At 32.3% G+C, this 25,916-nt stretch overlaps 12 protein-coding genes across 12 annotated transcripts; 7 read left to right on the top strand and 5 right to left on the bottom strand.

Annotated features, from left to right (window-relative positions):
• Window positions 1-89: 89 nt before the first annotated feature.
• Window positions 90-1,574, top strand: PKP2 (protein kinase PKP2; the record flags this gene model as incomplete). The annotated part of the gene is made up of 1 exon (XM_003687383.1): window positions 90-1,574. One exon carries the CDS (start codon window positions 90-92, stop codon window positions 1,572-1,574), a length of 1,485 nt encoding a protein of 494 aa, XP_003687431.1.
• Window positions 1,575-2,148: 574 nt separating this feature from the next.
• On the top strand, window positions 2,149-2,658 carry RAD6 (E2 ubiquitin-conjugating protein RAD6; the record flags this gene model as incomplete). Its single annotated transcript, XM_003687382.1, has 1 exon — window positions 2,149-2,658. The coding sequence occupies one exon, from the start codon at window positions 2,149-2,151 to the stop codon at window positions 2,656-2,658; it is 510 nt and encodes a 169-aa protein (XP_003687430.1).
• A 527-nt stretch (window positions 2,659-3,185) lies between these two features.
• GEP7 (Gep7p) lies at window positions 3,186-3,845 on the bottom strand (the record flags this gene model as incomplete). The annotated part of the gene is made up of 1 exon (XM_003687381.1): window positions 3,186-3,845. The coding sequence occupies one exon, from the start codon at window positions 3,843-3,845 to the stop codon at window positions 3,186-3,188; it is 660 nt and encodes a 219-aa protein (XP_003687429.1).
• A 724-nt stretch (window positions 3,846-4,569) lies between these two features.
• On the top strand, window positions 4,570-5,991 carry CLB3 (B-type cyclin CLB3; the record flags this gene model as incomplete). The annotated part of the gene is made up of 1 exon (XM_003687380.1): window positions 4,570-5,991. The coding sequence occupies one exon, from the start codon at window positions 4,570-4,572 to the stop codon at window positions 5,989-5,991; it is 1,422 nt and encodes a 473-aa protein (XP_003687428.1).
• Window positions 5,992-6,304: 313 nt separating this feature from the next.
• Window positions 6,305-8,986, top strand: MSH5 (MutS family protein MSH5; the record flags this gene model as incomplete). Its single annotated transcript, XM_003687379.1, has 1 exon — window positions 6,305-8,986. One exon carries the CDS (start codon window positions 6,305-6,307, stop codon window positions 8,984-8,986), a length of 2,682 nt encoding a protein of 893 aa, XP_003687427.1.
• A 226-nt stretch (window positions 8,987-9,212) lies between these two features.
• On the bottom strand, window positions 9,213-11,030 carry SAS10 (rRNA-processing protein SAS10; the record flags this gene model as incomplete). The annotated part of the gene is made up of 1 exon (XM_003687378.1): window positions 9,213-11,030. One exon carries the CDS (start codon window positions 11,028-11,030, stop codon window positions 9,213-9,215), a length of 1,818 nt encoding a protein of 605 aa, XP_003687426.1.
• Window positions 11,031-11,552: 522 nt separating this feature from the next.
• RPC53 (DNA-directed RNA polymerase III subunit C53) lies at window positions 11,553-12,869 on the top strand (the record flags this gene model as incomplete). The annotated part of the gene is made up of 1 exon (XM_003687377.1): window positions 11,553-12,869. One exon carries the CDS (start codon window positions 11,553-11,555, stop codon window positions 12,867-12,869), a length of 1,317 nt encoding a protein of 438 aa, XP_003687425.1.
• Window positions 12,870-13,576: 707 nt separating this feature from the next.
• Window positions 13,577-16,708, top strand: ATG9 (autophagy protein ATG9; the record flags this gene model as incomplete). The annotated part of the gene is made up of 1 exon (XM_003687376.1): window positions 13,577-16,708. One exon carries the CDS (start codon window positions 13,577-13,579, stop codon window positions 16,706-16,708), a length of 3,132 nt encoding a protein of 1,043 aa, XP_003687424.1.
• Window positions 16,709-16,948: 240 nt separating this feature from the next.
• On the bottom strand, window positions 16,949-18,637 carry MCH4 (Mch4p; the record flags this gene model as incomplete). The annotated part of the gene is made up of 1 exon (XM_003687375.1): window positions 16,949-18,637. The coding sequence occupies one exon, from the start codon at window positions 18,635-18,637 to the stop codon at window positions 16,949-16,951; it is 1,689 nt and encodes a 562-aa protein (XP_003687423.1).
• Window positions 18,638-19,939: 1,302 nt separating this feature from the next.
• On the bottom strand, window positions 19,940-22,438 carry NOP14 (snoRNA-binding rRNA-processing protein NOP14; the record flags this gene model as incomplete). Its single annotated transcript, XM_003687374.1, has 1 exon — window positions 19,940-22,438. The coding sequence occupies one exon, from the start codon at window positions 22,436-22,438 to the stop codon at window positions 19,940-19,942; it is 2,499 nt and encodes an 832-aa protein (XP_003687422.1).
• Window positions 22,439-22,968: 530 nt separating this feature from the next.
• Window positions 22,969-24,342, top strand: RPN5 (proteasome regulatory particle lid subunit RPN5; the record flags this gene model as incomplete). The annotated part of the gene is made up of 1 exon (XM_003687373.1): window positions 22,969-24,342. One exon carries the CDS (start codon window positions 22,969-22,971, stop codon window positions 24,340-24,342), a length of 1,374 nt encoding a protein of 457 aa, XP_003687421.1.
• A 147-nt stretch (window positions 24,343-24,489) lies between these two features.
• ATG38 (Atg38p) lies at window positions 24,490-25,369 on the bottom strand (the record flags this gene model as incomplete). Its single annotated transcript, XM_003687372.1, has 2 exons — window positions 24,490-25,278; window positions 25,352-25,369. 2 exons carry the CDS (start codon window positions 25,367-25,369, stop codon window positions 24,490-24,492), a joined length of 807 nt encoding a protein of 268 aa, XP_003687420.1.
• Window positions 25,370-25,916: the final 547 nt, after the last annotated feature.

Genomic DNA, 25,916 nt, shown 5'->3' with positions numbered 1-25,916 from the left:
TGAGACTGTCATAGAGGTATCAACAGTGTTCTTTATATCACAGTTCGCTTGTTAAAAAACAATATTATATTGTCGAGTAATATTTTATTATGTATGGCTTTAAATTGAAAAATTGTCATAGGATTAGTATACGATGCTCACATTCAATTCGAACTCCAAATGTTTCCCAAATTCCTGATTTCACTAAGTATTCGCCTATTAAACCAATCAATGAGGAGTTAGTACGATATATCGAAAGTACAATGGGTGCTTATCAACCTAGATCGAAACATGTCAATCAACAACATTACTACCATAATAGGACAATCTTACTAAATGATTACTTAAAGAAGGCTCCACATGCAATGTCGTTGATGCAATTGGCACAATATTATGATGATTCAACAACATTGACCAAACAAAAAATTATAAATTCAGGGATTTTCGTCAAGGAGGAACTATGTATAAGAATTGCCCATCAGATATATAAGTTACAACAGTTACCATTTGCTGTTACAAATAATTTCCACTTTCAACAGGTTTATGAGTCGTATTATAATATTTTTGAAAGGTTTAGAAAGTTTCCCGCTATACGTACACTGGAAGATAATCATAAGTTTACAGAATTTTTATCATTAATTTTGCAAGATTTTAATTCTTTGAATTTACCTCATATGATTATGGGTGCCCTAGAATGCATAATATTAGACTTATATCCCAAGGATAAGATGGATGAGTTGCTTTCGCAACTAATACGGGCTCGTATATCAAGGAGATTGATTGTTGAAGAGCACATTGGTTTAACAACAAACTTTGCTAGTGGGAAAAAGAAAAATGCCCTGGTTTTGGGGGATATATTCCAGGAATGTTCTGCATACGATTTCTTAATAGCCGCTAAGAACTCTTGTGAACATGCAGTGAGGACAATGTATTTTGATAGCATGCCGATGCCGGAATTTATCATCGAAGGACATAGAGACCTTAAATTTTATTTCTTACCAGCCCATCTCAAATATATATTAAGTGAGATATTAAGAAATACATATGAAGCTACAATTAAGGAATATATCAGAATGGGTCTGGATAAACCTAATGAAATAAAAGTAACCATAATAAAAAATGAAGAATCATATTTATTCCGTATTTCAGATAAAGCGGGTGGATTAGATTACGATGATCAAAGTATATGGTCATTTGGTAAGAATAAAGAAATGACAGCGAAATCATTAGAAAATTTCCATAGACTTCCAGGGTTACAGACTGTCTCCATTTATGATTACATATACCAGAGTAAATCCTCAAAAAATAAAAATATAAAATCGGCCAAAGATCTATATCGACACACTTCTTTACAGTCAATGAGTGACACCAATCTGTCAAAGGGCATCTTCAAATTTGAAAAACCCCTAAAAGGTTTATTGGAAAGACCATTCCGTCATAAACTAGGAATAGGTTTAGCTACATGCAAAGTGTACGCAGAATATTGGAATGGTGATATCACATTACACTCCATTCCAGGTCATGGTACAGATACCGTTCTCAAGCTAGGGAATTTAATGAAAAACACAAAAAAATTACAATTAGATAAAGTATAGGATACCTTGTGAATACAACCCTATATAAACAAATAAACGTATTTATATATTCTTTTTTTAAATGCAGCCGTCATCTTCTAAGCCCATGGAATATTATAGTTATTCGAATTCACCGTTCAAAAATTATCAAGTACAGGATGTATTAAAACACTCATTTGAAGATGAACAAAGTTAAACATCAACTTATTTAATCTCAGGAGGCTATTGATTTCTCATAGTTCTTAGTAACATTTGTCCTTCTCAATAGCTTAATACTATGTGAAATGAAGTTAAAGCGCGGGAAAGCTCAAGAAACATTTCATTTCAAAAAATAATACAAGTGTATTTATAATTTACAATATATTAATAAACAAATGTAACTGATAAACGTTGATATATATAGTATCTTGATCATATGTAAACTGATATATAATCCAAGGAATTTGTGCTTAGGTTAGTGAATTTTATTGATATCAATTCTTATCTATATTTCACAATCTCCTCCCCCCAGTGAATCACATTTTTTTACTTTTCTCTGTGAACAATTAAGGTTACCTGATATTCTTGAATATACCAATAACAATACTGTTATAATATGTCGACACCAGCTAGGAGAAGACTTATGAGAGATTTTAAAAGAATGAAGGAGGATGCTCCACCTGGAGTTTCGGGATCTCCATTGCCTGATAACGTAATGATTTGGAATGCTATGATAATCGGTCCTTCCGATACCCCATATGAAGATGGAACATTTAGATTATTGCTAGAATTTGACGAAGAATACCCTAACAAGCCACCTCACGTTAAATTTATTAGTGAAATGTTCCATCCTAATGTTTATGCAAATGGTGAAATATGTTTGGATATCTTACAGAACAGGTGGACTCCGACATACGATGTCGCTTCGATACTGACTTCTATCCAAAGTTTGTTCAATGATCCAAATCCAGCGTCACCTGCAAATGTTGAGGCAGCAACTTTATTTAAAGACCACAAGTCTCAATACATAAAAAAAGTACAGGAGACTGTAGAAAAATCGTGGGAAGATGATTTAGAAGATATGGACGACGACGATGATGATGATGAAGATGATGATAACGAATGATGTTCCGGTTGATAAAATTATCCTTTCCATGCCAGTATTGGCTTGTTAAGGTTTCTTAGAATCGACTTTTTTTATGTGAACACACCAACGTTGTTAAAAAACCCAAAAACAACTAAAAACATGGCCTTTCGTTAACTTTCGAAACTTTAATTAAGTTGATTACTAAATTGCATAATATTCTCACATAATCTGCCATTACATTAATTTTTATATTTAATTAACATTTATATTTAAAATTAGTATTTATATCTAGTCAAAAGATTAACAACATATTACTTTGTTTGAATATATATATTAAATTCTGATTATATTTCTGCTTGAGATTTATCGAATAGTATTTAAATAATGTATGTACATGGGAAGTTGATGACATATTACTTTTGCAATGGTCTTTGCTTAAGAATAAACATTCGAATAGGACAAAGCTGCATGATTACCAGTGATTCATTTTTCCCAATATGGAATAGTCACCTTATCATTGTCCTTCTTTTTAATATAGTCATTTAATTCACAAGTGGCCATTACCATTACGAAAAAATAACCACATATTTTGTGAAATAATCCAATGATTCATTTTTGTAGATGGAATTGATATTTGTCAACCTCTCACTGGACAACCTTTTAATGACCTGGTGTTTATCTTGAATCATTCTTGAACTATGATTGTAAGTAAAATCCATGGGAATGCCATTAGAATGAGCAAAAGGTATACTTTCTCTGGGGCCATATGAACCATACCCTATGTAATATTGAAGTTGTTTGATGAAAACCGGCAATTTATTCCAATTGGTGTCATTTGGGTATTGATATTCAGTGGCATCAATTATAAATTGTAACTCATCCCAAGATAATTTTTTGAAATTGTTGATTAGTATTGATGCATCCTCAAATTTCATATCTTTTTCAACTAGTCCCAATTTACTGACCATGAGTTTCGTATATTTGCCATTATTAACATTCACTATGACGTTATTTTGTTTTCTAATAATATCTAAGTCTTCATCATCTTGTGTAGATGCACTGGGTTGAAACATAGCTTTCAAATCTTTTAACGAATCTGAAATTAATTGGTCATTAGAAGGGTGCTTAATCTTACCCAATCGTATAGCTTGTTTGATAAGCAGAGACCTTGGAGGAACTCGGCTCTGTGTATGTAAACCTCTCAATGCACAAGTAAAAATACGCATCGATAGATTTGACCAAAAAGTTCCTTTAAAGGCAGTAGAAAAGCAGGCAAAAAAATGAACAAAACAATGACGGTGTTCTATCACTCACTTGCATTCAATTCTATCAACTTGAACCATTTCAGTCACTCAATTAACTGTTATTTTAACAAACTTTACTACCACTTCCATTTTATGGATGTGTTGAATTCGAAATCGAATCATCAAATTCTGATGTTTGAAATAGGGTTTATGAAGCCCTACTGACCACAAAAGCAACCCTAACCACAAATTTAATTTTTAAGCGGTAAAATTTTGTAACCCTACTTTATTGTTTATTTATGATACACAATGAACAAGACCAGATCAAAGAATAATAATAATAATAATGATTCTCAAAATATGTTTTCATTATTGTTTGTGTTTTAAACTCAGTTACATTACTTAAAAGGTTGTTGGGACGGTTTTGGAAACTTGTGTTTCAAATAACTTACGAATCTTTGTTAGATATCAAACTAGGACACCTAGATATATCTACATACAATAGCATTCCTGCGATTTCCAATAGAGGTCAATTGCAGATCAAATTATTCCTTACATTGCAAGATCTGATATCTCAACGAGCAATCGACATTTATTAAGGTTTCTAGATACATAGACACATCAAGTTCTAAAGTATTTGCCTTAGAAATTTTGTTTTTTTTGTCTTTTCGTTAGTTTTGGAGATATACCAACAATTCATAGCATAATGGGGTATCACAATAATAGCACCGTGCAATCTAACGATGGTAATTTTAAGAGAGTTCCTTTGAGTGATGTCTCAAATAAGGTTCATTATATTAGCCATGACCATAATATTACAAGTGGTAAGCAGACTCTCTCTAAAAGTAAACAAACAAGCTATGTTGGCAATGAATATAATCTTGGAGTCACTAAGGAGAATGATGACGAAAATATAAATGCATTTGTAAAGTGGAAAGAAGATGACCGTGATATAGATTTCGATATACTATCTGCTGGCTCGGATAAATATATTGATATTGATAAGAGAAATATAGGTAAACATACTCACACTGGCATATTATCAGAATCTTTATCGAGTAGTAGCAAAGGTGATTTATATGAAGAATTAGTAAACGATCCTTACAATGAGTTGAAACATTCCAATGATATTGATTCATATGAAATTGATCAAATTGATCAAAGAAGCATTACTAGTGAGAATGATCTTTCTTTCCAATGTAATGATCCATTGAGACCAATATATAATTCGGAAATACAAGATTTATTAGATTCTGCATATAAAAAATGTCATAAACCGTTTCCAGATTTACAGGACCAAGATACTTATGACGTTGTGATGGTGGTTGAATACTCTGATGACATTTTCAAGTACATAAATGAACTTGCCATGAAATTATCTCCAGATCCTTACTATATACGGAATCAAAAGGAATTAAAATGGTCATACAGAAGTATCTTGATTGACTGGATCATAAATGTGCATCAAAGATTTAAGTTATTACCAGAAACTCTATTTTTAACAATAAATTTAATCGATAGATTCCTATCAAAAAAGGAATGCAAATTAAATAAGTTTCAATTAGTAGGTATAACTGCTTTATTTATCGCTGCAAAATATGAAGAGATAAATTGTCCAACATTAAATGATTTGGTTTACATGTTGGATAAAGCTTACACCGGAGATGAAGTCTTAGAAGCTGAAATGTACATGATAAATACTTTAGACTTTGAGATAGGCTGGCCTGGTCCATTATCGTTTTTAAGAAGAATCAGCAAAGCTGACAACTACTGCTTTGAAATAAGAACTTTAGCTAAATATATATTGGAGTTGACACTAATGGATCCGAAACTCATAGGAGCTAACCCTAGTTGGTTAGCTGCAGGTGCATATTATCTAAGTAAAATTATTTTGGGTTTCATTACTTGGTCATTAGAGCATGTATATTATTCTGGATATACACAAGAGCAAGTATTCCCGCTTGCAACAAATATTTTAGAGATCTGTAAAGATGCAAAATCAAATTGTGAAGCAATTTGGACAAAATACTCTCAAAAAAAATATAGTAGAGTCTCCACAACAGTTGACAAGTGGATCAACTTAGCAGAAGAAAAACTATCAGATCAAGAGGAACCTGATGCATATTAGTTAGATTCGATAGATCTACCACACTATATTTATATATCTATATAATGTTAGTTTTAGTAATGTAACTTTTTTCTCAATGGAACTGATAAGTTGATAGATATCGTTATGCTAATCCTTATTAACTTTATTATGTATATTCTGATTTTTAAATTACAGGCGCTCTTCCATCTTTCAGCGGCTAAAAATATAGCTACAACAGGATGGTAATATAAACTATAAAAAGACCATATATAAAATATTGATATAAGTAAAGAGTGAACAAGGTTTCATCAACGAACAAGACTGTGTGTTCAATTTTTTCAGAATATTGATAATGATTGAAACCCTTCCTAGTGTACAAGAAAATGACGACTGTTTTGAGGTAGATAACGTTACTGAAAATAAAAATAATTATGATAAAATACAATTGTTTATGGATTACTCAAAGACAAAATTTGGGTGTCTAGTTTATGAAAAAAATTTATGTTTGTTACATATATTACCTCAGGATATGGAGTTGACCAAAAATATCGAATTACTAACGGAAATTAATGATGACGAAGAAGACCCGTCGTTACAATTTGATAATAATAAGTTTACCAAAGACATAAATTTGTTAATTGAGAATATACTGATCCAGTTTAATCCAGAAACAATAATTATATCATCAAGATTTGATGAAATTTGTTATGATGTACTGGTTAAGAAGTTTAAAGAGAAGCATTTAAACATTGAGATCAGATCGTTTGCACCTATTAAGGAGAACGATAATCTTGGGAATATTAAAATTTTGGATAATGTTAGTGATAAGATATTTTATTCAATTATCAATGATAAAAATAAGAATAATGAGTTGATTCAAAATTGCATTAAAAGTTGGATTGAGTATAATAATGAAAGTAACGAAATAAACGCAACTGCAAATGACTCTATATCATTTAACATGACTAGCTCAAAAAATATTAAAAACAGTAACAATCAATTTAATATTCAATTAAAATTTTTGAAATACATTTCATTGAATGATCGAGTTTTAGTTGATGAAAACACAATTCATTCTTTGCGTATTTTGCCAAGTATACGTAAATTTGGGTCAGATAACTTGGTAACTAAAGGCTATTTTAGTTTATTAGAATTACTAGATCGTACGCATCTGAAAAGTTCTAAAACAATGCTAAGATCTTGGATTCTATCCCCATCATGTAGTTCAGAAGTCCTAGAAAAGCGCTATAACTTTTTGGACATACTTTTATCAACTGAAAACAATTCGGTCTTTGACGGTTTACAAATGACATTTAAAAAATATAGTGACATGAATAATATCCTTTTAAAATTAAAATCCGGTTCATTGACGATATATAATTGGAGAAAGTTAAATGAAAATTTCCAATATGGTATCATACTGTATAAAGAGTTATGTGAACTGGATTATCTAAATTTAGAAATTGATGAAGACCTCAAACAGTTATCTGACTTCGATATAACCGATGAATTGACAGAATTGTCAGCATATATATGCAACGTTATTGATTTTGATGAATCTAAAGATATTGATGACATTTATATCAGAGAAGGGTTATTTCCCGAATTTGACTCTTTACGAGAAACGTATAACAATTTAGAAGATATACTAAGTTCCATCGTAATGGAAGTGGAAGAACATGTTCAAAACAATTTTGAAGTCGAATTTTCCCAGAGCAAAACTTACTTCAACGCTGTATATATACCCCAGATTGGATTTCTAATTACGATAGATTTAAATGATATTTCACCACTTATCCAGAAAATTACTTCATCATGGGAGCAAATATTTCAGACAGAAACAAATTGTTATTTTAAAAATGAACAAACCAATACACTTGATAATGAAATTGGAGATATATATTGTCAAATAGAAGATCTGAAATTGGATATACTATTAAAATTACAACAATATGTTACAACTAAACATGATTTGCTTATCACATTTGGTTCTATCATAACGAAGATTGATGTTTATCTTTCTTTGGCTGTTGTAAGTGATGAACTGAATTACGTTAAGCCCACATTAGTAACCAATAGTAATGACTTAATAATAAAAAAAGGCAGACATCCATTATTTGAAACGATACTACCACATTATATTGCAAATGATTTTCTTTTGGAAGGAGGAACTTTATTAAATATAGAAAATTGTGACGCCAACAATGGTTCATGGATAGATGAGAATGCGAAGCGCCTTGCCATAGTTACGGGAGCAAATGCTTCAGGGAAATCAGTATTTATGTCACAGGTCGGGTTGATCGTTTATCTTGCACATATCGGATGCTTTGTACCAGCAGAATCTGCAAGAATTGGAATTGTGGATATGATTTTGTCAAATATCGAAACTAAGGAGTCCATTTCAAACAACCACAGTTCCTTTGAGCTAGATAACATCCAAATGATGAAGAATTTATCAGTAATGACTGAACGTAGCCTTATATTAATGGATGAGTTTGGTAAAGGAACTGGCGTTATTGAAGGCCCATCTCTCTTTGGTGGTATATTATCTTATCTCAAAAATCGACCCGATTGTCCTCGAGTCATTTGTTGTTCACATTACCATGAATTGTTTAAAGAAGGCATTATATCACCAAATTCTGAAGGTTTGAAATTTTATACAACAGAGATTATATTAAATTCTGATAAAATTGATAAGCTCAATGAAAACATGGATAAAGAAAATAGAGGTATAACGTTTCTTTACAGAATTAAGGAAGGTATATGTAATAATTCATTTGGGATATATTGTGCTTCGATATGTGGCATTGCAGAAGAAATAATAGAACGAGCAACTTTTCTTAAGAGACATACAGAAAATGGAAATGATATCATGGAACTTTTCTCATCAATTTCCAAACAAGATGAAATTACTTTTGACAATAATCAAAGTATATTAAAACGATTCCTTTCATGGGATATTGACCTTGAATCAACTTCCTCGAGTGACGAGCTAAAAACTAAACTGGCTTCATTGATAAGCTCTAATATTTAATATTTAATAAACTTATTTATAATAACTTACTTTTAATAACTTATTATTTAATAACTTAATTCCAATACCATTATACGCTTTTCCAAATAATAATATAACAATAGAGTTTCATTTTACAAAATTATTATTTGTTTTAATAAGAGTAAGTAATTAATGAAATTTATTAAAATCCTAAAACAGGATACTATATAATGGATAATATTTAATGCAAAATAAGGAGTTTATTCTAATTTTTGAACTTAACAGATCTTGTTAGGTTCTTCTTAATACCGGTCTTCTCACCTTCATAAGCACCAGATAAACCACCAGAATATACTGCACGCACAGATTTCAATTTCTTTTGAGCCTTCTCGTACTTCTTTCTCTTCTTTACACGTGAATTTCTGTTATCCTTGTTTCTCTTTGGTGTTAGACCCTTATTCTTCATAATTTGGTAATTAACTGCACGCTTACCATCTTTGTCAATGCTTTCAGCTAATTCTGCTAACTTACCTTCTCTTGAAGCCTTCACAGCAGCTTTATGGGCTTGTATTCTAGAGTTCTTCTTATCCAGTCTTGTTGCTTGTATTTGGTTGTAATATTCTTTCTCTCCACTTTTGTTGATCGATTTAGAGGTAGCCTCATCTTCTGAATCATAATCTTTACCATCCAACGCAGCTCCGTTTTTATCGTGTAAACCACGTTTACGTGCTTCCTCTATTAATCTTTGTTGTCTTTCAAATAATCTTTCTCTATATGGAATATCATCATCACCTGTAAATTTATCAAACTTCTTGTTTTCGTTATTATCAATTTTAGAAGTATAGAACCTTAAAGTTTTCTTTCTAGCTTGTTTTTCTTGTGCGTCAACATCAGCTAGTTCGGATTCTACGAAATCATCCGTATCCTTGACTGACTTAGATTTCGAATCTTTCTTCTTTAAAATACGAGATTGAGTGACATATTCTTCGAAATCATCGATATCAACATCTTCTTCGTTATCCTCTTCTTCTTCTTCTTCGTCGTCCTCGTCATCATTGGAAATTTGCTCTTCGCCTTCTTCATTACCTATTTCATCATTATCATCATCCCCTGAAATGGTTTTTGTAACTTTATCATAGTTAGTTTCCAGTTCACTGTCGGAATCTCCATATTGCTTTTCTAAATCATCCGGTAGTTCAGATGCTTGTCTCCATATCTCTTTAGAAGTCAAAATAGCTTCCATGACTGGATGATCTTTCATATTTACAAAATCTTCATTATTATTAAGTTCATGTAGTAAGACGCTCATATATGAAGAAATGGTACCCAAATAACTGGACAGAGCAATAACTTTCAATTTAAGAAATTCGGTGTGCTCTTTAGTTTGTAGAGTTTTCAAAACCGGAGATAATTGTAATAATTCTTTTGTTAAAGGAAGAAACTCCGGGAACATTACTTTCAGGTAGTCTTTCTTACTATCTTTATCCATATTGATTAAATCGTTAATAGTAACACCTTCTTTAACAGTAGAATCTTGGTTTGTTACATTCTTAAATTCTCCAAGATCGAATTTTTTAGCATCTGCAGACCAATCTTCTTCGATAGCATCGTCTAAATAATCATTCATATTCAAATCTTCCAAATGTTTCTTCTGTTGACGTAATGCTTCTTTTTCAATTTCTTTTGCAGTCTCGATATCATCTAAATCATCAGCACCATAGTATTCATTCTTAGTGGAACCCCATGCGTTTTCATCATCAACCAAATCAGCATCTCCTTCTTCATCCGAACCTTTGCCAAGATCCAGATTTCTACCAAATACCTTTCTATAGGCATCAGGACCATCCAGAATTTCTTCTTCATCATCAGATTCACCAGAGACCGACATAACCTCTTCTTCCTCTTCCAAAATATCTAAGTCTTCATCGTTATCACTATCTGCTCTATCAGCTAAAGTAGACTCTGAAAACATGACTTTCTCTCTTTTGTCAGCAAAATCATCTACTTCATTCAAACCATATTCATTGGCTTCAACAGCAGCGGGACCTGAAGTCTTGTTGGACCTAGCTCTTCTTGTTGGCATCCTCAATTGTAATAAACCAGTTATATTCCTGTGATATCTTTCGGTGACGCTCAACTCAACAATATTTCGCAGATCACAAACTTCACAATAATATATTATTTTGTAAGTATCTCATTTACATACATTACTTTTATACATTGATACATATATATGTTAAATTGAAAATTTTCATGTCTATTTGAGTTTGAGATGAGCTTATAATATTTTTCAAACACGTTCCCTGCGGCTCTTTCTTCGTATTTGTTTTCAAATTTTGAAAATTCATCTCATCGCTTTTCGAAATCAAAATTATGAAATTTCAAAAACTAAAAATTTTCAAAAATGTATAAAATAAACTATTGATGAACCACAAATAATTGTAATTATATGCTGATTTTGGGTTATGTCTAAGTGAAAATCAAGTTCTATTACAGCTGCACTGAAGGAAAGTGATCATAGGCTTTCTGTTCGTGGAATTCTTTTTTTCTATTATATATATTTTGATCTTTTTTTAGGGTTCTATTAGGAAAATATTATATTGAAATGAGCAGTGGAGGAAGATTACCTTCTTTGAATGACGGTACTTTGTCAAAATCGAGTGGTGCACCAAAGCCAGCTTTAAAATTCAAACCAAAGGCGGTCGCCAGGAAATCAAAGGAAGAGAGAGACGCTTCTGTGGCTAAGATTGCTGATGTGAGTAAGAGTAAAGAGAATAAGAAAAAACAGTTTCAAAATAAAAAAATTGATCCCAAGGCCAAAGGTAAAGTACCTAGGTACTTGGAAAATACTCATGTTATTTCATCTGGTCCGTTGGCTGCTGGAAATTTCGCTGATATGAAAGAAGAAGCAAGAGGCTTCACAAAAGTGACACCCTCTGGATTATCTCACTCCATATGTAGTCTTTCCAGGTCTGTCAAGCAAGATCCCAATTCTTCTGATGAGTCAGATGTTGACATGGATAACGGGGAAGCTGTTAGTAACACAAAGATACTGAAAATCAATTTGGGTAAAGAATTCGATTTGGAAGATATGAATAACATGCATGATGAAGCCGATGAAGTTGAAGAAGAGAACGATCAAGAAGTTAAAAGCGATTCAAATGAACATGATAAAGAAATTACAAAGAAAATTCAAAGATTGTTCCCTGTCAGACCAGTGCGTATAGCGCACGAGGACATCGACAATGTTCAGAGAGAAATTCAAAATTATGCATCTGCACCAGTTAGTCATAATGAGATAACTTCTTCCTATGAAACGAAAATAAAGTTAGAAAATGAGGACTCGAAACCAATTGTAAACGAAAATCCAACAGATTTAAAGAAATATATAATGAAAAGGCAAGAACTTCTTGATAAGAAAATTGAGCAATTGGAAATTAATGAAGTTCAATCGTCAGATTTGGTGGAGTCGTCAAAGGAGACGCTGTTATTAGAAGATGATTATAGATATCTTGCAAAGAAATTGGGGACTCTTGATAATCATCCTTCAAAATATATGCTATTCCAACTCCCTTCAAAGTTACCAAAATTTAAAGATTTATTAGAAAAAAGAGTCATTAATGAAAACAAACCAGATAAATTTGACAATAAAAATGCAAATGGTAAAAAACCACTAGTTCCAGTCCCAGTCACCCCAAAAGCCACGGAAGATAAACTACCAACAGGTAACATTGGTTCCCTTAGAATTCACAAGTCCGGTAAAATATCTATGAAGATAGGTAATGTCGTCATGAATGTACACAGAGGTGCAGAAAGCACTTTCTTACAAGATTTAATAATGGTGAATAAGGACGATGAAGAACCAAATGTCAACGTTATTGGATCGATTGATACTAGGATTGTTGTGACACCAAAATTATGATATTTTGGAGACACAGCGATAAAGTAACATCCATCACTGCATGTATATTTTAATAATAATACAATTCATAAAATTCATACAATCTTAAATATATAACTGTTACAATAGACCGAATCATTTCATTCACTTTCAATGGGCATAATTAATAAGCAATGACAAAAACTATATCAATATAAGGAATCAAGAACGGATGTATTTCCATTGACTCTTACGAGCAGTGGATAGATAATCCTATTAAGAATGCAGTTATTGTCATTATTAAGAGTACTATAAATATATATATATATATATATATATATATAAGTTTTGATATCTCAAGCTGTGTTCAGTACCACTTAAAATGGTGGTTTACTCTGATGATGCTCTTATGGATGTATGGTCTCCGATTTTGTATTCGGGTAACATCATTTAATGTCAATTTTTTAGGGAAAATCAAGAATTTACATATTCAAAGAGATACAAAAATGATATTTAAAGAGGCTAAATATTTTAATTGGTACTATTCATATTAAAATATACTTAATAATTAGCCGCCAGAACTAAAAACAATTGTTTGCTTAAATAAGTTCAATACAGTAAATAATATAATTACAAACATTTCATACTAATTTTGCAAAGTATAAGGTTTACTAAAGAATACTCTTTATGATCTTTTTTGATTCGATTGTCACAATAGTTAGCTTGACAGTGAATATTTGAGATTAATTATGGATACGATAAATGAGGATAATAAACTATCCAGAGATTCTAACAAAAAGAAAAATATAGAGCAGGATCAGGAAAGGATTGGTAGTGAAAACTTAAGTAGGAATGTTTTTTTATCAAGAGTTTTTGGTTTAAAGACAGAAGATATGTCATCTTCTATTAGAGAAGGTGAAATGAGTTCATTTCCCATAGGTTCTAACAGCAAAGATGGATTGTCTTTGACTACAACTGATATAAATGATAATGAAAGGCGAATCCCGGAATCGGATCCTGGTACAACTACGACAGGAGATGAGGAAGATGAATATGAAGATCATATGAATATAAATGTAAATAATAATATTAATGGTATGCTAAAGGGAAATCCACCAGGTAACAGTGTTTCAGCTTGGGGAGGTAACAATAATTTCACAAATTCAAACTCGAATGTTAACAGATATGAATTTATGTATAAACGAGGTCAAGCCTCTAGTGATGAAAGTGATAATTTAAATAGCAGTGAGGCTAATATTACAGATGATAATATTCATCTTGCTAAAGATAATAAAAATAAAAATAATTCATATATCCCAACTGATAGAACATATACAAAACATCCTGATGGAAGCGGACGAAAAGCATCCAATGCATCGGCTGCAATGAGAGCTAAGGAAGTATCTTTATCGCATAATCAGAGCTTGAATCAAAATAATATGGTCATAGAGTCTGAAGATGATGCTTCAGATTATTATGGAGATGAAGAAGAGTTCCTGTTTGCCAAAGCTCCTAAACGAACTAATAAAGAACATAAAAATAGTCAATCGTCAGTATTGTTTAAAAACTTATTACCTAACATGAAGTCAATGAACAATTCTAAAAAAAAAACAAATTTATTTACAGCATCAAATAAAACTGAAAATCAAATGCATGAGAGTCGTCTAAATGACAAAAGAGGGACAAAGCTTAATTCACTATGGGGCGAGGATTTAGCAACAAAATTTCCGATCAGAAGACCAAATTTTGGTAAAAATATAAAGATACTGAATAATACTCCACAACATAAAATTAATACACTAAGTCCGAAGGAAATTTCATTATGGAAATGGGCAAATGTTCAGAATTTAGATATGTTTCTTCAAGATATATATAAATACTATTTGGACAATGGGTATTATTGTATTGCAATAAAAAAACTTTTAAATTTACTTACTTTAATATTTGTGGTTTATATCTCAACCTTTATGACATTTTGTATAAATTACCCAAAATTTCATGAAAGTACAACATTTTCGGGAGTAATTATAGAACAATGTTATTCTAAGAATATTACAGGTTTTCCTAAACTTCTGCTGTGGATATTTTATGTGTTTGTCATTTTAAAATTAATCCAATTTTATTTTGATATCCAGAATTTATCAGATATACATAATTTCTACACATATTTATTAGATATACCCGATAAGGAACTACAAACAATCCCATGGAAGAATATCATTCAACAAATTATGTATTTAAAAGATCAGAATGCATTGACAGCAAATGTCGTTGAAGTTAAGGCTAAAAATAAATTAGATCCTCTAATTGTAGCAAATAGAATAATGAGAAAGGATAATTTTTTAATTGCCCTATACAACCAAAATATACTTGATTTGTCATTGCCTATTCCTATGTTTAGAACTAATATTTTAACCAAAACTCTAGAGTGGAATATTAATCTATGTGTTATAGGATTTGCATTTAATGAAGAAGGTTTTCTGAAACAACAATTTTTGAAATCTTCTCAACAGGCATACCTGACTGAGGAATTGAAGAAGAGGTTTATGCTTGCTGGTGTATTGAATATTATTTTATCACCGTTTCTAGTAACTTATTTCTTGTTACTATATTTTTTCAAATATTTTAATGAACTTAAAAATTCACCAGCAAGGTTGGGAGTAAGACAGTACACTCCCATAGCAGAATGGAAATTTAGGGAATTTAATGAATTATATCATGTTTTCGAAAAGCGTTTGGGATTAAGTACCAAACTTGCAGACAAGTACATTAATCAGTTCCCAAAAGAGACATTGGACATAATCTTCAATTTTGTGTCATTTGTATCTGGTACATTTGTTACAATCTTAGTTTGCTTAACTCTCTTTGATTCAGAACATTTTCTAAATGTTGAAATTACTAAAGATAGAACGGCAATCTTTTACATAACTATTTTTGGTGCTATATGGACAATATGTAAAAATTCGATATCTGAGGAATACAATGTATTTGACCCAGAGGAAACGATTAAAGAATTATCTTTATACACACACTATTTGCCAGAAGAATGGGAAGGTAAATATCATACTGAAGGAGTCAAGAATGAATTTTGTAAACTATATAATCTCAGGATTATTATATTGTTGAGAGAATTAACAAGTTTGATATTAACTCCCTTTGTATTGTGGTTTTCTTTACCTAAATGTTCCCAAAAAATTATAGAATTCATATCCAGCTCAGCAATTTATATTGATGGATTGGGCTATGTCTGCAAATATGCATCATTTGACATTAAACAATTTGAAAATCAAGCCAATGAAAGTCAACAAGATACAAATAATATTAATACAAATTCAAGACATGTGAGAGATACTGCAATCAATAAAAATTCAGTTCCAATTTTTGATAACTTAGAAGAAGCAATAATGGATAGCGACAGCGATAACGATGAAGTTAATGGTATCAATAAAATGATGCAATCTTATATGTACTTTTTGAATGACTATGAAAATTCAGAAAACTTATTAGGAAAACATCAGATTTCGCATAGAGTTTTTGATGAGACAAAAAACGAAGACAGGGTGCAGTACAATACAAATTATTCTTGGAAGAAACAATTTTCCCCAGGACAAAGACCAGAATTGTTTAGAATTGGTAAGCATGCGGTAAGAAATCCTACAAGCTTTTCAGGACCCAATCGAAATAACAATAATGTAAGGAGAAAATCTAGTTTTTCGAAAAGAGTACCACTCACTGAATCCTTTATTAATTCTGAAGTCCTTACAAATCCTAATCTTGCACAGTCTTATATGTTAAACTCTGAAGCAGATGAAAATATGAAAAATGAAGGAATTCTAAAAATGGTCAAAGACTACTATAAAACAACTAATATAAATAGTTGATGTAAATGCAAATTTGCTCTTTAAGGAAAACTTAATTGTTTATGAAATATTTATTAGTAGTATAGTTATAAATTTAAAAATATTATAACGAAAGTGATTAAGATTACTTGTGTAGAGTGCCATATTTCACTATTTGATATGTGACGATAGTACGTCTTAGCGTAATTTATAGCATATGTTAAAAGACAACTTCAATGCAGGAGTTAAATAGGTGATAAGATGAGAGTTTTTGATGCTGTATCAAAATTTAATAAATTTGAAACCAACAACTGAATATCTTGCCATAAAATATAATGCTGCGGCAGCAAGCATCAGCATTGAAGTAAAAATAATGAAATTGTTGTATGATTTGTCCGTAGCTTGACCAATAATGGCACCACAAATTGGTATGATAGGAATTGTCACCAAACCCTCGGTAAAGAAAACAGTAGAGAATCTTTTACCAAAGTCATTTGTTAATGAAATTTGACCAACACATGGGGGTGCTAGTGATAAGACAGATCCTGAAAAAAATCCATATATAATAATATAAGCCCAAAGTGCATTGGAGTGACCGCCAAATGGTAACCAAATAATCAAATTTACTAATGCAGACGCAGTAATGGTAATTACTGCGATATTGAATCTTCCTACATACTTGTCTGCCAAATATCCGGGGATATAACGCCCAAGTATACCAACAGCATTTAAAACAGCTGACATTGTATAAGCTGTGTTTTCTGAGTTTCCTTTAAAGATTGAATATGATGTTAGATATGTTGACGATGCAGTCAAAGAACTTTCCGCTAGAGCACTTGCCAGTGCAGTAAATAAAAATTTCGGTTCTAAGAAATATCTCCAATTTAATGAGGAAGTTAAATACCATGAAATCATTTCTTTCCTACTATTAAATGGTTCAGCATCTTCTTTGCCCCTTTCCTTAGCCAAAAATGCAGAAGCAGTTAAGCAAGCACCGCAAACTAATGCAAAGATTCTAATAGCCCATATGAAACCAACTTCAACATATAATTTTCTTAACATGATTGGAAAGATAACACCGCCTACTGAGCCCCCGATTGTGGCAAGACACGAGGCAATACCTCTTTTTTTCAGAAACCAAGTAGCCACACAACCCACTAAAGGTGTTATCAACATACCTGAACCTAATGCAGTTGTAAGTGAGAAAGCTAAAACGAAATGCCATACTTTTGTACAATTTGCAGTTGCAATCAAACCACTTAAAAATAAAATAGTGCCACTAATATATGGTACAACAGAACCATTTCTATCAAAGTAACCTCCCGTTAAGATAGTACTAAAACAACTGACAGCCAAAAAAATGGAAAAAATCCAAGATGTGGTGGATAACTCCTCATTAACCAATTGATTCTTGTTGATATACGATTCCAAAGCCCCTAAAGAGTTGAAAAGACCATAAACTGGAACCAACCCCAAGAATGAACCAAACACAACAAGCCAAGCATCAAAACCTCCATCCGGAATGTCATTATTTTTCTCAATGATCCATGCTTCATCAGTTGCATCTGATTCTGAATTAGATTCGATGTCTAGTATTTTTGTTCCTTCGAACATGCTACCATTGACTAGCTTCATATTGTTGGTACTATCATGATGAGTCAAGAAATGTTTTGGATGTAATTTATTTGAAGCATCAGAAGCCATCGACAACCCATTGTGGTTATCAGTACCGCTAGAGTCACCTACGGCATCTAAATTAACAGCTCCTGCTATATTATAGGAACTATTGCTTCCCATGCCTTCCAAATAATCCAATTCCATATCATCTTGAATGGCATCATTGACAGTGGTATGTGGCGCATTGTCATCGTGTGAATTGCTACCACGGCCGGAGTTTTCATTACTGTTGTTGCTATGACCTTTTTTATTGCCTAAAAACGAACTTATTCTGTAGTTTTGCCAACCTACCATTACTTGTGAAATATATGAAGTTCTAATCCTAGATCCCAGCTACCAGAAAGAAAGGGAAAAAAAGGTTCTAAATTAAAATCCGTTTTACCTCTTGGGAGTGTGCGATTTTTGCTTAATTTTGTCTTTGGACAAACGAATGAGCAAAACAATGAAACCGCCAATTAACCAAAGCCAACGTCTGAGAAAATGTGTTTAAAGAAGAACCGACCGTTTCATTGTTCTATTTATATTAATTGCAAAACAAGAAAAAAAATTTTGATTTTTCTTAACCGTCGAAGTATGACTCTATCTCCATTGCCATTGCTAACTGCTGGTGAGTTATCGTTAGTTCTGGATCGAACGTAATTTCGATATCGATATTTTCACCTTTTTCCTTTTTCTGCACATGCTTATCTCAGCGGCGACGCGCTACCACTGCAACGGCGGTGATCAGTAACCGGCGCCTGCCGCGGTTTCTTTTTTCTGGTTCGAATCGGCGCAGAAACGGCCGTGGGAGGAGGGCGTTGGGGAGGATGAGGAATGTGGAAGCGTGAGATGAGATGCGATGAGAGAGACAGTGGGCAACGCAGCTTGGGTTCCGAAATGTCGTTTATTGTGCAGAAGCAATCTTATGTTGGTTAGAACCCACGTCTAAGTTAGTGCCATTAGTCACTTTAGTTGCTTTCGAGTAGTCCATCTTCGTAATAGTTAAATAATCGATTCGTCTTTTATTAGTCTATTTAAACAGTTCTATATAGAGTTAGATGTCCTCTTACTATACAAGTTGTCTCATACTTGAGTGAACATGTAATGTGTTCATTCATTCTCCTAAGATCTTTAGATCCTTATTGTACATCTGTGTTTATCACATAGCCAGTTACATTGCAGTGAAAAATTCTCATCTATCATCTGGAAGATTGTTCTAAAACCTGCTTTCCAAGCAGTAAGTGATCAAATAGTCCTGAACTCTAAGTGTCATAGACGCTTAGTTCTGTCACATACACTGCAATGATTCGGACACTTATGTACGCCTGGGACGGCAGGGCGGGCAGCAGGGGATCTGGGCCACGGCGTTGCACAGAGATCTCGTTGCAAGGTTTTTCCGTTCCGCGGAAATATCTCCAGCGCAGGATAATGTGGATGCGCTCGCTATCTTTTTCCGTTTTCTCTGCAGCCACTCCGTGCGCCGTCGCATCTGCATGTCCGGCGCGAGGTCCCCCTATGACAACGGCGGCACACACAACGGCGTCACAGTTCGAGGATATAAGTCTTATGTATTTCTTATGAAGCATATAAAAGGACAGTTCGCTATATCTATATAAATCACTTCGAGCCACGGAGTCTCTTCTCCCTCTCATATTTATTCTTTTCAGCACCTTCCTCAGTATTGATGGTGTTGATGATGTGCGACATCTTGCTGCGGTACTCGTCGCTTTCTTTCTTTTGTTTCTCGATTCTTTGTCTGGCCTCGAAGCGTGAGTCCTTACGGATCTCCTTCATAGTAAACTTACGCTCCTTCTTCAATTGAGCCTTGACCTTGTTGATCTCCTGTCTAGTTCTGTCAGGGTCGTACGATTTCTTTTCTGGGTTATAGTTCTCTTCAAATTTAGGCGTTCTGGATGGGATCGAGACTGGCTTGTGGTTTTGCAAAGTCAAGGGGATCTGCTTGTTGTTGTTCTTCACCCTATCCATCTGGTTCAACAACGTCTCGCATCTGGCTTCTAATGAAGGGACATTCTGCTTGTATAGCTCCACAATCGAATGGATCGATTGGGTGATTTCGTTAAAACTAGGTAAACTCTTCCAGATCACGGTGACGCTGTCGTCAACTAACTTGAAGATGTTATTTAACAATAACATCTTTTTGTGTTCAATATTGTCGTCGGCAGAACCAGAGTTGTTGCTTAAATTAATGATTTCATGCAAGTGGATAGTTCTGTTTTCAAATCCGGTAAAGTCGGCATCTTTCCCAATTGCAAGTGAATAACTGTCTCTTCTAATACTCTTGATGGCATCGTTGAAAGCTAAACCATCATCATTCAACAGTGTAACTAATGCTTTCTCGTAGAAATATAACATTTCAGGGAAGTATCTCTTTGAAAGTCTTTGGTACTTCAATAGTATGCGACATAATACACTCCCGTACATCAGTCTATCGATGCTGTTAAATTTTAATTGTTCTAATATCTCACTCATCAAAATTGTAGAAGGTGTGACAACTAGATGGTATTGATCAGATGTGGAGAAAATCATACCAACAATGCTAAAGAAAATCAAGTCACTGATCTGGACGGAATGAGAAGACTTAAATTTTTCTTGGATTTCATAAATAATATCTCTACAACATTGGGATAATGAATGGTTGTATTTGGCAGCCATCTTGTGTAAAATTGAAACCAACGATTTTTGTAATTCTCTAAATTCATTGATGTTTTTAGTATAGTTTTGGTTAGATAAAAACAATATGTATCTTAATATTAAACCAGTAAAAACACCCATTTTTTCTTTGTTGCCTTCGGCTAATTTAGGTTGATATTGTTGGATTACTTTTTTGATAGCTTGCGGTTGTTCTGGGAATGGTATTTTTTTTAAATATTCTATAAGCTCATCCTGTGATTCAGGACAAGGTACATCTTTGACTTTCTTCCCGAACCTAGGTTCATTTCCATCATCATGTGTGTTCTTGATATTTGAATCGCCTTCTTCATCATCCGAATCAAATTTTACATCATCATCCGAATCGGCGATTTCATTACCAGATTCTTCCTCATCAGAACCTTCACCCCAAAAGTTGTCATCCAGATCTTCCACACCTTGCTCTCTACCATCTTCATCCTCCAGTATACCTTGCATTCTGGCTAGTCTTTGTTGTTCTAACTTTTTCTTATGTTCATCAGCTTCTTTCTTGATCTCTTCTTCCGTCTTAGTTCTCTCGGCTGGAGCTGCTCTTTTTTCTAGTAATAACTCTTTAACCTTAATATCGTAATCTTTGTCAACTGCTTCTTTAGGTACAATTGCTTCTTTCTTTACTGCTTTTTCAGAGCTCTTTAATTCTGAGAAGATATCATCAAAATTGTCATCTAAGTCGTCAATTTGTTCTTCCATTTTCATTTGAGCCTTCTGTCTTTCACCTTTATAAAATTTAGATTTGGAAATAATCTCCTTCATGACTTCAGCCTTTGTCTTTTTCTTTACTGGTCCTGATGGTTCTCCTAATCCATCTTCTTCATATCCACGCTTACTGAACCCACCTAAGTCACCTTCAGCAAAATCTCCATCGTCATTTGCCAATGACTGACCAAGATGTGTTAATTGATTACCGAACATGTCTGTTGAAACATCACCAAATATATCGTTAGAATCCTCATTATCCTCTAGATTAAATAATTTTTGCTTATTTTTCCTTGATTGACTTTGTTTTTCCCTAGTGAAACGTTCCAACATTCTTTCTTCTTCAGTGATATTCTTATTACTTTCACCAAAACGTCTATCAACTAACCCACCACGTCTGTTCTTCTGAGAGTTTCTAGCCTCATAGGCTACCTTTCTTTGATCTTCACCTATTTGTTTAGAAATACCAGGTTTACCAACAGCTACTAAATGGTGAGCTTTCTCTGCATTTTTCTTCTTCGTTTTTGTAGTTTTCACTTCAAAAGGGTTGAAATCTTCTCTAATCTTAGCGATTACTTTAGCCCTCTCCTCGCGATCATATTCCCTAGCCTTTCTCTTTGTATTTTTCTTGTTCTTTTTAATATTAGTCTGACCTGTTAAACCATGAGCCTTCAAAGTAGCCTTTAAATTTTTCAATTGGGATCCAGCCATTATTACAATAGCATATATATCAGTATTTATAATATTAGTTGCTATTAGTATATTCTGATTTTAAAATACTATTGTATTCTAATTTAACTTATCGCTGTTGATCTATATTTCCAGTACAGTTTAGTGCATTTACAGATATTTGCATTTATATATGTGTGTAATACAATATAATTCAATTCTCTATGTTACTGTCTCTTTACTACTTTGTTACATAGTAGTAAAAGACTTTTCACAAAGATTAAAGCTCATCCATCTCATCGCAAATTTTCGATTTTTTGAAAAATTTTGAATATTTTCGTCTTCAATGATAATTGCTTCTATCACGTGATTTGTTAAAATTAATTTTGGTTTTTGTGGCTTTACATGTTATTTTTCTTTTGTGTTTTGGGTGGCAAAAAAGCACCTTTATATATCTACATATATAAAAGATACATTAATTAACATCTTAAGATTTCCTTATGTTCACATATTAGCCAGTTAGGTTAAACAAGAGTGAATAGAGTAACAGAATATACTATATAAAAGTCATCATGTCAAGAGACGCACCAATTAAGGCTGAAAAAGATTATTCAGAGATAATTAAGGACGAGTTTCCAAAGATTGATATATTAGCACAGAATGATACTAACGCAGCTTTAGATAAGTTATTAGTGTTAGAGAAGAAAACTAGACAGGCTGCAGACTTAGTCTCATCGAAGGAGGTTCTTGTTAAGATCGCAGATTTATTGATCAATAATGGCGATTGGGATGGATTACAAGAACAATTGGTATTGTTATCAAAAAAACATGGTCAATTGAAGCTAGCTTTACAATATATGATTCAACATGTTATGAAATGTTTGAAAGAAAATGGTGGTGAAACTGATGACGATCTCTTGAAGGATACCCCTTTTATTACTTTAAACACTAGAATTGCAGTAATTGAAACTATAAGAATTGTCACTGAAAATAAAATATTTGTTGAAACTGAAAGAGCAAGAGTAACAAGAGATTTGGCTCATATTAGAAAAAAGCAAAATAAGATTGATGAAGCTACTGAAATATTATGTGAATTACAAGTCGAAACCTATGGCTCAATGGAAATGTATGAAAAAATTGAATTTATTATTGAACAAATGGAACTAAGTATATTAATTAAAAGCTATTCGCAGGCTACTATTTTATCTAGAAAGATATTAAAGAAAACATTCAAGAATGAAAAATATGAACAATTGAAGTTAGAATATTATAAATTACTAATAAAGATTGGGTTATTCAAAAAAGAATATTTAGAAGTCGCTCAATTCTTCATTGAAATTTATCAAACAAAATCAATAAAAGAAAATGAACAACAATGGAAAGCTGCATTATCTCATATTGTTTATTTCTTGGTTTTGTCTCCATATGGTAATCTACAAAATGATTTGATTCATAAAACATTATTGGATAATAATTTGAAGAAATTAGAGGTTCAAGAGTCATTGATAAAATTATTTACAACAAAAGAATTAATGAGATGGCCAATAGTGAAAAGCACATTTGAACCTGTATTGAGTAAAGAAGAGTTTGCATTCAGTGGTGAAGAAAGTGAACAGCATTGGGAAGAATTACGTAAAAGAGTTGTTGAACATAACTTAAGAGTCATTTCAGAATATTATTCAAGAATTTCATTGAGTAGACTGAATGAATTAATTGATTTAACTGAAACCGAATCTGAGAAATTCATAAGTAATATGGTTAACCAAGGTATTATATATGCTAAAATTAACAGACCAACCAAGATTGTTAATTTTGAAAAGCCAAAAAATTCGAATGAATTATTAAATGAATGGTCAAATAATGTTGATCAACTATTAGAACACATTGAAACCATCGGTCATTTAATCACAAAGGAAGAGATCATGCACGGTTTAAAAGCTAAATAATCAAATAAGTAATTAAACGTAAATATACAAAATGGAATATATATACCATTGAAAATTAAACAATATTAATGAACAATAAATTAATAAAATAATAAACTGTGGTTTCTTACTTTTTCTTCTTAAATAATTACATTATTTGTAGTGTTTTTATATACCATCCTCTTGTTTTCTTAGCTTCTTTTGTTTAGCACTTTCCACTAGACCATCCCATCTCTCACGTAACTTCATAATTTGTTTGTTTAATCTTTTGTTCTCTTCAGAAGAACGGTTCAGTTTAATTTGATATTCTTTACATTTTTTATTTTCATAGACACATAATTCTTTCTCAAAAGATGATAATTCATCCTCAATAGCTTTCGCTACTATATATTTTATTTGCTGTGCTACGATGCTGGTTGTTTTCGAATTAGAATCATTCATCTCATTGCTGTTCAAAAGCTGATCTGATAACGATTTCGTTAAGTTCGATTGAAATTTATTGAATATACTAATTAGTGAAGGATCAGCTATAAGTTTATTACTATTAATGTTCCAAATCGATTCTCCTGGGTTAATTATAGAACCGTTGTTTAATATAACAGAATTTAACATATTATATTGTTTCCTTTTGTTTAAAGGAGTAATATTTGAATTCTCCCCATCTTTTTGTAAGCTATTGTTATTATAACTATTATTCAATTCTTTATGTTCACTGGAAGGTTTTTGAAGGTTACGAATACCTATTAAAGTATCCAGTTCTCGTATTCGTAACTTAACATCTTCCACTAGTAGCTCAACAGCTTCGCCAACTTTTGAGCCTACTTTTTGCAAATCAAGAGTTATTGCATTCCTGTTATCATCCAAGATATAATCTAAAATTTCTTCATATATACTTCTAGCCTTCGCATACAAACCTTTTTGAGACTCTCTCTCAGCATTATTGATCAATTCATAAACCTGGATAAGTTGAATTAACGTTAGTAAATTTTGGGATCAATTGATGTATAAACTATGTTAGCATATTACGTACTTTTAATAATTCAGGCATTATGCATCTAAATTTCGTTATTAGATAAAGTTGTGCTGGTGATAGTCGTTCAAATTGGAAACATTATTACTGCTAGCATCAAATACATAAGATCATTTAACTTCTGTAAACCTTGTTTATGTATATTTTCAACTTATAGAAGCCACATAAAATAAGCATTTGTATTCTTATTAAAATATCCACATGTCTCAATTTTAAGGTTCCTCATGATGATTGCCTGTTTTCCGTTTTGATATTTGAGGACAATACGATCATAAAAAATGACCTTTAAAAAAACTAATAAGAAGAAATTTGGATAAGTGAATAGATATATCTGAAGATTTCCGTTAATGAAGGTTGAATAATTGAGCAACGACACTTGTGTTATAAAGCTTACTTATTGTGCATTTTTTGAAGGTTTATCAATTGACTATTCCCAAAACTCTAAACGGATATTGCTATACAATTATCGTTTATTGATAATTTTCCTGAGATAATATTGGCTAGGTATTTTGCATGAGTGTGTTTCGAATATTTTGCTATTGTTAGAGATATTATTAAGTTTTAA

This window comes from Tetrapisispora phaffii, chromosome 10, assembly GCF_000236905.1.
Source record: "Tetrapisispora phaffii CBS 4417 chromosome 10, complete genome".
NCBI classification, from domain to species: Eukaryota; Fungi; Ascomycota; class Saccharomycetes; order Saccharomycetales; family Saccharomycetaceae; genus Tetrapisispora; species Tetrapisispora phaffii.
Note: the sequence above shows the minus strand (reverse complement) of the source record. Positions and strands in the feature narration are given on the sequence as shown.